This window comes from Drosophila mauritiana, chromosome 2L (assembly GCF_004382145.1).
Source record: "Drosophila mauritiana strain mau12 chromosome 2L, ASM438214v1, whole genome shotgun sequence".
NCBI lineage: Eukaryota > Metazoa > Arthropoda > Insecta > Diptera > Drosophilidae > Drosophila > Drosophila mauritiana.
The window spans coordinates 3474149-3485184 of NC_046667.1; the positions used below are offsets into that span (position 1 = coordinate 3474149).

At 42.3% G+C, this 11036-nt stretch overlaps 1 protein-coding gene across 2 annotated transcripts; it reads left to right on the forward strand.

The window, feature by feature from the left end:
- Window positions 1–381: 381 nt before the first annotated feature.
- On the forward strand, window positions 382–8423 carry LOC117142663 (protein drumstick). Of its 2 annotated transcripts, none has more exons than XM_033306807.1 (3): window positions 382–520; window positions 6116–6849; window positions 7797–8423. In XM_033306807.1, the coding sequence occupies exons 2-3, from the start codon at window positions 6629–6631 to the stop codon at window positions 7819–7821; spliced, it is 246 nt and encodes an 81-aa protein (XP_033162698.1). In that variant the 5' UTR covers window positions 382–520; window positions 6116–6628; the 3' UTR covers window positions 7822–8423. The 2 variants fall into 2 exon arrangements, with proteins under 2 accessions (XP_033162698.1, XP_033162691.1); XM_033306800.1 differs by lacking the exon at window positions 382–520 and adding an exon at window positions 881–1106.
- The last annotated feature ends 2613 nt before the right edge of the window (window positions 8424–11036 follow it).

Below are 11036 nucleotides of genomic sequence, written 5' to 3' on the forward strand. Positions count from 1 at the left end.
AGAAAATCCAAAGAAATCGCAGGCTTATTACAGCCCGCATTATCCAGCACACCTTTCACTCATTAGTCGCCTAAACTTAATTGAAATGTTGGCTTACTTAAGCTTAATTAACAGTCAACTCAGGTAACGCCTTCAAAACCACTCAACTCAGGTAGCCTTCTCTCGCTCGCTCACTCTCCAGTTTTCTCAGCTCGCTCTTTAGCTCATTTTCCTCCGACCAATCAGCTGAAACACTCAAAACTCGTTCGTCGCGACTGACACAGTGGGTGGGAAAGGGACAGCTAACCGAGAGAGGGCTGTAAAAAAGAGGGTAACCAAAAAAAAAGGAAAACAGAAAAAGTTCAACCCATCAAGCTGAAGTTTTCGATCGTAACTTTGCAGTTGACTCTCGCGCACAGAAGCGTTCGGAAGTGAAATATATTTTATTAATAATATTACCCAACACAGTGCTACCAAACAGAAATCGCATTTTATTTGTGTCTTGCCAAATAGCAAACGGTATTTCGTGCTTTCGCAATAGGTAAGTGACGCCATTTTGTGGCTTTTACGCTTGGCTTCCGTTAGAAGAGACGCCATTTTGTGGCTTCCGTTTGCCAGCTTCTGTACTTACGCATAAGAACTTAGGGCGAGCGAAAGGGATGGCTAGCGAGCGCTGCGCATGAGCAGTAGCTTCGGCTACCGGTCTTCGTTTTGCTTCGTTTCTCTTCGGATGACTCACACACACTTACACACACTCACACAGTGCCACCGAATTGAGTAACAGACAGGGACAGAGCGATGATCTCGCTTCCTCAACTTGCCAGCAGCGACGCCGGCAGCGACGCCGACAGAGGACGGCGGCAGAGGCGACTACTATTTCTTTCAGTTATTAGTAGCATTCATTCATTCAACTTTGTGCCGCTCGAGCGTGCGTATATAGTTCCCTCTCATCAGTAACAGTATCAGTAACAACATCAGTAACATTTCCTTCGCGAGTACCTTCAAAAGAGATACAAATCGATCTATCCATTCTGCGGACATACGAAAATCGCACGAAACTCAGCTATAGAAATCGGTTAGCCTCTACTCGAGTCCGAAGAACGCGTAACTCCAGTGCATCCCATTGGGTAAGTCTTTCCTCAGCTCCTCTCTTCAATGGCGTTCTTCGTGTTCTTCTGCTCGTCGTTCTTCCCCATTCCACACTTGTTTCGCTACCAGTTTTACGCCGCTTTCATTGGACAACTGAAAACTGAGCAAAGAAAAGAAGAAGTAAGCCCCACACGTAACACGGGTGCGTGTATCGCCCTCTCTTTCTGCCCGGTCCTCTCACTTCGGGTCTTCAGTGTGCCAGAGGGAGAGGGGCGATGCGTCTAATATGGCATGCGTGTGGCCAACGGAGCTTTTCGGCCTCTGTGTGCGTAAGAAAGTGTCGCCATTTGCAAAAATGGCGGACGCCAAGTCCGAATATTTCCCTATTGGACTGTAAAAAGTTTTTACCCGCAACTCTTGACACGAATTCCCTAAAATGGGTGATCCACTTTAAATACATCCGAGTTTATTGATCTCTCGTTGTATAGTACAAATGTGTTATGAATTTCCGAAATGAAAAATTTTTATCATCAAAAAATTCACATTAATTTTCGAAAAGAAAACTATTTAATAATATTTTCTTTTGAACTTGGTCTAAAAAACGTTTGAGCTTTCTTCAGAACAAATAATAGTTTTTATATTTAATTTTAAAAAGTTTCAAGCGTTTTCCATTAAAATTGTCTAGGCATTGAAAACTCTTAAAGCCGTCGGCATTTTTTCAGATCGAAAGAATAGAAGCTGAGAAGTTTAATGAGTCAGCATTAAGAAACATCTTTGATTGGACAAAAGCCTAGTTTGTCGAAGGTTGATCGCGGACGCACAAAACACTGCAAATCATCGCCAAGAATGTTTGGCATATCATCATCAGCCGTTTTGGTACAAGTTTTTTGCCTATGAGTCATGGAGTTGTGCTTTTTTCATTGGATTATGAAATACCAATGAGTACGGCTCAAGCTAACAACAGATGTTCAAAAAGTTGCGTCAAAGTCAGTTACTTTGAAATACCTAAGATTTGGCACTTGTGCGAATATTCCAATGAATCTGGTGGGAAATCGGAGAACTCAGAACCCATATTCCAGGGGAACTTTCCAGAAGTAAGACTAACATTTACGATATAGGCAAATTCGTTTAACATAGTTACACTGAACTAAAGTTGTTGTCAGACGTGACCTTTTCGAATTCTTACCGCTTTCCTCGCGACCATTTCTTTCCCGTCTGTCTGATCTTTGACCTCGCCTGGACCTCCCGCTGCGCTCCATCAATTAGAGTCTAATTAGCTAAGCGATTACGGTAAATGGGCTCAGCTGGCAGCTAATCTGCGCCGACTTTTGAGCAACTGTCATATCTTACAGGCTGAAGGTGAGAAGCGTCCGAAATCGACTTGCTTCGGGCACGAAATTCCCATCCGATTTGCGATGGATCTAGGGAAGATCGCTCATACCTTGCCGCATTGTATCTTTGTATCTTGTGGTGTGTTTGTGTTTGGGGTTACGAAGGTATTCCTTTGTTCGCGCTGAAGTGGCAGTGCCACACATCCTAATTGTTTCCACCGACTTATTGGTTCTGTTGTCAGGCCAGGACCTCGTGTGTGTGGGTGTTTTTCCCGGGAATTCTGCGCCATTAGCACAATTAGATTCGTATCAAATGGACTTCGGTGCCTTTGTCTTCACAGCCTTATGTCCTTTTATTGTCATTTTTTCTCGCTTCGGTTTCTTCTTTTCACTTTTCGGTTGTAATTTTTAATGGCACCTTGCCAACTCACTGTCCGCCTCCTACAAAAAATAAAGGGATGACCACGGTGCGAGGTGAAAGAAGTGTGGTAATCGCTTTCGACCATATCCCACGTCCTGCGACGTGTGTGTCACTGCTTTGAGCCCTTTTTTGGACCCAGTTTTGAGCCTGTTATCGCCCATACCGCTACACATTTATCTCGGGGTGTTAAACTGTAACTCTCGAGGCGACTCGAGTTTCGTGGAAGCCCCCGACGCACTTACTTCTCTTACCAGAGATCTGGCCATATATAATCTCACTCTCTGTTTGCAGTTTGCCATTTTATTTCTCTTTCCCATCGCTGCAAATCTAATTTCACGCAGCATTAACGCCTTTCGCATGCCCTTCACACGGAAACCCAAAGTCCAGAGTCAGGATCATGCTGTGCAGAAGATCTCCCAGAGATCTCCAGATTTTCAGATCTTCACATTTCAACCTTCCTGTCCAAAAAATGTGTGTGTGTGCACAACACTAATTATTTTCAGTGCGGATTAATGGGATTATCTTTGCGTTGGACAACAGTTTATTATACAATATTTGGGCAGTTTTCCTTCCGTTTCTGTGGGTGTTCGTTTCTCGCATAAGCGGATTGCAATGTCCAGTTGCCAAATACTAACAGTTGGAGACCGTTTAAGGTCCGGGATCGAAGAAGGTGCCAAGTAACGCCCGTTTGGATTTGGCATGACTTTGCACAGGTTCTTAGATGGATTCGGATGATTGTTTTGCTTGGATTTTCAACGGATTAGGAGGATTTACGAACTAGATCTAAAGATTGGAAAAGCATCTCTCTCAGTTTTCTTGAGTTAATATAATAAGATTGACTTTACCAATATAGATACCCCTTCTGCCATTGGAATGCCCCAGCCCAGCTAACTTCATCATCGAAATTGATGGGCTCACTCAATTGTCAGCTCAAATTTCACTGTTCTCGAAGGTCTCCCCGCCCCTTTTGCCCCTTCCCAAGACTGCAGACAATTCCATCGTCATTCGACGCATCCAGCAAATGGCCAAATAGAGTGCTTAACCCCGGAGAGCAACCCGTGGCTAATGGTGCTCCACTTAGGCCCACGCTCCCAGAGACAAACTTAATACAAGTCCACGTCCAAATGCGAGTCCGAGTCCAAATCCAAAGCAAAGCATGGCCAAATGCGAGACCGATCGAGGCGGAGAGACCCGGACCCAAAGAATCCATATCGAATGGATGGCCTTATGCAGGCGCCCTGTGTCGCATGATTAACGGCGTTAAAATGCCAATGTGACGCCACATTGTGTACACAAATTAACATTGGAGGAGTCTCTTTTGGCCAGGCCTTTGAGCCGATCTCAGCCGAGCACCAGTCTCCCGCCAGACATGACCAATGCGATCAGCGACCCAGGCCCGAACCCGTGCACCTCACCCACTGGGCGAAAGCGGGGTATCAAAGTGTTTGAAAGTTGTTAGATAAGTGATAGTTATTACTTGCTTTAATTATTATCTTCCTTTTAAAGTAACGTCTTAAAAGTATAGATCAAATTACGTGGTTACTTTTTACTTTTTAGTACAACGACACGTATTTTCTCTGAGTGCAGGACTCGAGCGCGACTCAGTGTTATAATTTGAATATGTTTAGTGGGCATTAATGTTATAATGACAATAACTACGTACCGTCTGCGGCCGGTGCAGCACCCGCTGTGACGTTTGCCTTTTGTTGTCAACGTTAGCTCCCCGACCGCCGATTCCCAAAGCGAACCCGTTTCCACATCCATACCCATTCCCATTACCATTCCGATTCCCAATCCCAATCCCATTCCGAATCCGAATCCGAATCTCGATTCCCATTGCCAGTCCCAAAAGTGTTCCAGCTGCGAGCTGAAAGCACCATAACATATAAATAAATATCGAAATCGGGTCTTGCCGAGACGCTTGTCGCTACCAGTCAGCGCTGGCTTTTGTTTCGCGCAGAAAAATTCCCGAATACGCCGGGCGAAACAAAAAGGCCAGTAAATCTGGGAAATATATATCCCGAAAAGAAAAGGCCAGGGAAAGAAGCCGGGGATCCAGCGGCGCCGAAATGACAAAAATAAAATTACATAAAAAATAACAGTTGTTAACTACCGCACGGGCGGGTGGGGAATGGGTAACATCGATGGGCATAAATTTCGATCGGCTACGCAAGGCGCCAATTAAAAATAAACTTGTTACAGCGCCACCTTAATGAAGTGGCCAAAAACAGGCAGAATTTGGCAACTGTACTTGGCCATAACGCTGCGGGGGAATTGCCGAAGTCTGCCAAAGATGACTCACTTAATTTAGAAATGCAAGCCGACCATGGGAACTTGGGTATTTATGGTCATAACTTCGTTGAAATTGGTATGCGGTGTCTTTTTTGTCTGGCAGGAGTCCCTTTCCAAATGGTTTTATTAAGGTTTCAGCATTTAAGCTCACGGTATCCCTTCATATCTTGCTTGTCAGAGAAGTATCTTAGAGTTTGTTCCCTAACCTTATAGTAGGATGTAAAGAAAGTTGGTGTTCAAATACCAATTCTTCTGCCTTGTGAAATCTCCTAACTTAGTGCATACCCCACTACTAATGGAATATCTGTGTTTGCGGAAGTAGGTACAGTGCTCTTCCGTCAATGAACTTCGCAAAGCTTTGAGAGAAAATATATATATATGTATGTACACCCAGAGACAACGGTGAACAATCGTTGGTGTCGTTGAAGACAAATCATTATAAAGCCCGCCGAAGGTTAGCAACTGTGAAAAACAGTTGTCTGGACGTCGGGGTGATTTGTAAATGTCAACACCGCGTCCGAGGTGCGGATTCGGTTGCCTTTAATGAGTCATGGGCGATTTCATGTTGCGTGATCTTGACTTATTTGTGGATATAATATGTACGCAGTTGTGGTCAAAATAATGGCACTTCGGCTTATCCATAAATTAGTTGAATTGTTTACCAACAGAAGCTTAATTCAATAGGTTATCTGTGTACTTACGATGTAACTTGGGATTATCTCAACGAAATGTTACTTAAATTGGTATGCGTCTGTTTGGCACTATAAATTCCCAAATTACTTATATAGATATAGGTTTTTAAAAATATTATTAAATTATGATCTCGAACTTGCCGTGCTATCAGTATGACCGCAACTGTTTCGATATAAGCAGGGAAATTTACATATGAATATGTATCATATATATGTATGATATATATATTCTGCTTGAAATTTATTGACCCATAAAAGTTGTCGCAGGCGTTGCTAACTTCATTTAAACCTTGCGTCTCCCTCTGTTTTAGGTGTCTGCCTTAAAGTGCGCCATAAACTAAAAGCCAAACCTAAACGTCGGCGGAGAGGAGAAATAAATAACGCCCACCGAAACGCAACACCACCTACTGGTCACCCGTGGCAAACGAGAAGGGGGTGGAGAGGCGAAATCACGGAGCAGCGATATACGGGCCAAAAAGATAAAGCCGCCAGGACAGGGGAAAGTGGTAGAGGAAGCGACGTTGCCGCTCTTCACCGACCAATCAGCCAAGAAGGCAGCAATTAAGCGCGGTGTTATCTGAACAGATAGCGATTAGAGGCGAGAAAATAGACCCCATTGAGTGGAAAAGCCCCATTGCCGAGCCAAAGAGCGCGCTTGAGAGGCCGGAAAGGCGGGAGTCAGCCACACACGAATCCCCATTTGACGAGAGCGGGAGCACCCAGCCGGGAGAGCCCCGAGCAGCGCCACATCGCCGCACTTCGAGCACCCCACTCAAGCACTCAACCTCCAGCGCCGGGCACCAGTACACATACCGCCTGTCAAAATGTTTGCTGTAATGCGAATCGACAACGATGACTGCCGGTCCGATTTCCGCCGCAAGATGCGTCCGAAGTGCGAGTTCATTTGCAAGTACTGCCAGCGGCGATTCACCAAGCCGTACAACCTGATGATCCACGAGCGCACCCACAAGTCCCCCGAGATCACCTATTCGTGCGAGGTGTGCGGCAAGTACTTCAAGCAGCGGGACAATCTGCGCCAGCACAGGTAAGCCACCAACCAAGCAGATCCCAAGTTCCCAAGTTCCCAGATTCCTATCCATACATACATACGTTCCATCACCAGCGCACAGAAAACTTTTCGGATTGATCTCAATATGGTTATCTTACTAAGAGTATATATGTGTTTTCTAACTTCACTTGAAGTTCAAAGAGTAGCCAAAAACTTGTATTTATTCATTAAATGATGGCATTCTTAAGAATACAGTGAAATACCTAATTGATTATATGAAATTCGATACCATTGATCATATCAGCCAATATGGGTCAAACTGATTAGATCCAATATGATTATGGATTTCCGCGTGTACATATACATATGTAAAGGAATACAATGCATGGAATAAGCTAACTATAATTATTTGAAATCGGTTATATTTATTGGTGATGGTTATACGAAATCAAGAAGGTGTTAAAAGGAAATTCCAAAACTAGGGAAAGTTTACTTTGAAAGATTATATTATATTTGCACCTAGAAAATCCCCAATGAGATAAGCTACTTACAAGATTTAATGAGTTTAACTCATAAATACAGATAACTGGGGAAAGTAAAAGCCCCCTGGAATATATTAGAATTAAATTTACAATACACAGTAGTTTATGCAAATGATTTATTCAAGTAAATTGTAATTTACTTCTAATCCTACAGGTTACAGTCAACCAATGTTTATATTATAGCTCCCAGTAGATAAATTATTTCCTACCAATCAGAAAATATAGATATACTCAAATGAAAAGCTCCATTTGATTGATAAAAGCTCAATCACATTATCAGCTCAACCCAAAAAAAAAACCTTAACAGCCATGAAAGACCGTATATATATTTATTTTTGACAGTGTGAAACGCTTTGCTAGTATTTCCATGAATAATTTTAACTTACTTGCTACATCACGAATTATTCTCTATTTCTCTGTTTCTCTCTCTTCTATTTGTAGATGTAGTCAGTGTGTTTGGCGATAAGCTAAAATACCACATAAACATATATATAAATATATATAAAACCACACACAGAGCAATATATAAAGTAAAACCGATATCTAAGCACCGCAGCACCAACAACAGCACGCAATATCACAGCTATATCTTACACACACATAATGAATGAATGGGATCTGATGAGGCAACTGCAACACACACCGCCTACTTCTTCATGCACCACTCTCTAAACATATAAATACCTGCAACAGCAGCAACTGCAACATTGCTTAAACCACTAGATGCAATCTACAGCCACGACAAGCGATTATAGTGAACGGAATGCTACGTTCAGGTGTTGGTTTTCAATCTATTCGGTTATCTGGTCTATACAATGCACTTGCCACGCCCCCATCAACAGCAGACAAACACACATATGCAGATGTTGCGCAGGCGCAGCACAACAGCAGCAGTTGCAGCATATGCAGCAGTGGCAACGGTTGCAACAGTTGCAAAGCACATTGCAACAGCAGCCTCCACATTTTCAATAATATTTCCAGAAATCTTCACATGGACACTTGTGGGCGTGGCTGCTTCGGAAAGTGATGAAGGCAGCCCCCTTAGGCAGCCTGCAACTTGCAACATCTAATAGCTGAGAACGAGCAACATCCCCAGTGCAGTGAACAATAAAGTGCAGCTCTTAAAGGTGCCAAATCTGTAGAAGTCCAACGCTCTTCACTTTAAGCTGCAGATTTAACATCTCTACCTGCTATTGTTAGCCTAACTAACCGAAAATTGAGCTGCAACCAGCAACTTGCAACATCTAGAAGAAATCCATTCAATTCTACAAGCATCCCACCCACATGAACACACCAGCAACAGCAGAAATCAACATAAATCCCAGCAGAACTCCGCAACCAACTAACAACAACACATGCATCACAACAGCAACATGTTGCTGCTGGCTTTCTCACATGTGTTGCACGTGCTGCCAGCGAAAGTGCAATTAAGCCACTGCTTCTTGGGCTTTTAAAAGTGCAGGCAACATCAGCAACACACAGAGCAGCACACCAGCAACATGCAGCATGCAACATGCGACACGCCAGCAACATGCAGCATGCAACATGCGACAACTATCAGCTGCAATTATCTTGCCTTAAAACATATTACCGATTTACACACATACACACACTCTCGCTATATTTTATGAATAATAAAAATTAATTACAATTTAATAATAATATTTAAAATGCAAAAAATCAAAAACAAACACCCACACACTTACGTCATAAGTATTTGTATTTTAAAATCGAAAGAAAAAACACGTTGAAAATGTATTACATAAAATTAATAATAATTAATAATAATAATAAAAACAATTATTAAATAAATATTTACGATATGCGATTGTTTTGTTTAAGTTTAAATTTTAAATAAATAGAATGAAAAGAAAAGCGAAAATTTTGCGCAAAATCAACGAAAAATAATGAGAAAAATGTTTTTTGTTTTTGTTTCCTTCTTTTAAGTGCCCGGCAATAAGATTGTAAATGTTTTTCCGCTATTTATAATAAAAATGAATTACCTAATAATGGCAACCTTTTTCCTGGACAATTTCTGTTTTATTTGCCTCGAATAAATCAGCTAAAACGGTGTACCGCAACTTGTAATTGATCCTAGAGTTAAACGGCGAAGCAATAAGTAATTAAATAAACATATTTATACTATTAAAAGAAAATTCAATTCAAAACCCAACTTTGTGTTTTAAATGGGGGAAAAAGAGACGACAATTGTATTCGTTTAACTATGCAGTTAGGTAGTTAAGTGATGGCGCCAATTAATTGCAACTATTAAACAACAAATAACATTAGTTACCTGTCAGCTTACAGAGTAATTTCCATGTTGTTGTGTACTTTTGACAGTTTGCAATGTTTTTGAACATCTGACACTTGACAAATTAAGTATCTTTTATCTTTCCAACATCACACTTGCATATTAATGCTATGAGGATATAGTTGTAATAGGATATAGAAATTCTATGAAGCAATCAATTGGGCTTGCCTGATTACTATTACATTAATGGATTAAGTTTGTTTTAAACTTCGTTCTTTATTCAATAATGATTTTCTTACCTTCTCACCCTAATTTCCTGTTAAATGAACTTATGAAATATATCCAAATTTAGTTATAATTACTGTCTTCCTATACATTTAATCAAACCCTTATCTGCAGCACGTGGGTGTACGGAGCGGTGTGTGCGGAGGGAACTTCTCACCTCCGGTGTGTGGCTGGTGGTATCTCCCCTTTGCGAGAACCCACTGTACCTGTGAGGGATGCGATAATCAATTCATCGGTACGTTTGCCGAGCATTTAGGTTAACTATTTACCGACAATTAAGCAAACTATTAAGACCAACTGCTCCTTTGTCGGCTCGCACAATTGGTAAATACCGTGGGCGAAGGGAGCGGGGCATATAATTTCACATGCGATCATAAATCATTTCTCAAGTTCGAAATTCCCAGTTCCCTTCGGCCCGCTGCGTTCGTGTTAATTAAATATTGACTATGTTTTGATAAGCCGTAACATTTGCCCCGCGAGGAGTCCTCTCACTCCGATTTCGGGTTCGATTTTCCACAAATTTAAATGTTAGCTCTACGCGGCAGGATCCCGGAAAAGGGAGAGAACAGATACCACCGATACGGATGCATACGAATACCACACCAACCCACGGCGAGTTGCACATAATGAAAGCGTTTCCAAATGCGAAACGAATGCTGCAACAGCTACTGTGGCGAGTGTGGGCCAGGACATATAGACATGTAGATATAGGGCCTGTGGTCGGAATGCGGCCTGTGGTTATCTCGGCAGGTACAAAAGTGGCCATAACAATAGGTACAGCCTCGCAGGGGCTCAACAAAACTGGCTAAAACTTCCACTTCGATGCAATGGTTCTGCTCAAAACGAATGGTACTGAACTAATATAGAGTTTTTTATTTAAAGAGTTCCTCAATTTTTGATGACTATTGAAACTGCTGCAAATATTTGCGCCACACATCCGTTTTATGGCCCAAACGAACAGCGATTTTTCGCAACTTACGCGCACTTGCGATTGGTCTCGCATTTCTCGGTGGCACTTCTATTATTTTGACCTCCGCTGTGGAGCGGCATGTGGTCGCCTTCCGAGGCACGTGTGGTTTTCCAGCTAACCGCTGGACGGGCTGCTGCATCCGCCGCTTCCTGCTGCTGCTTATGGCATTAACCTA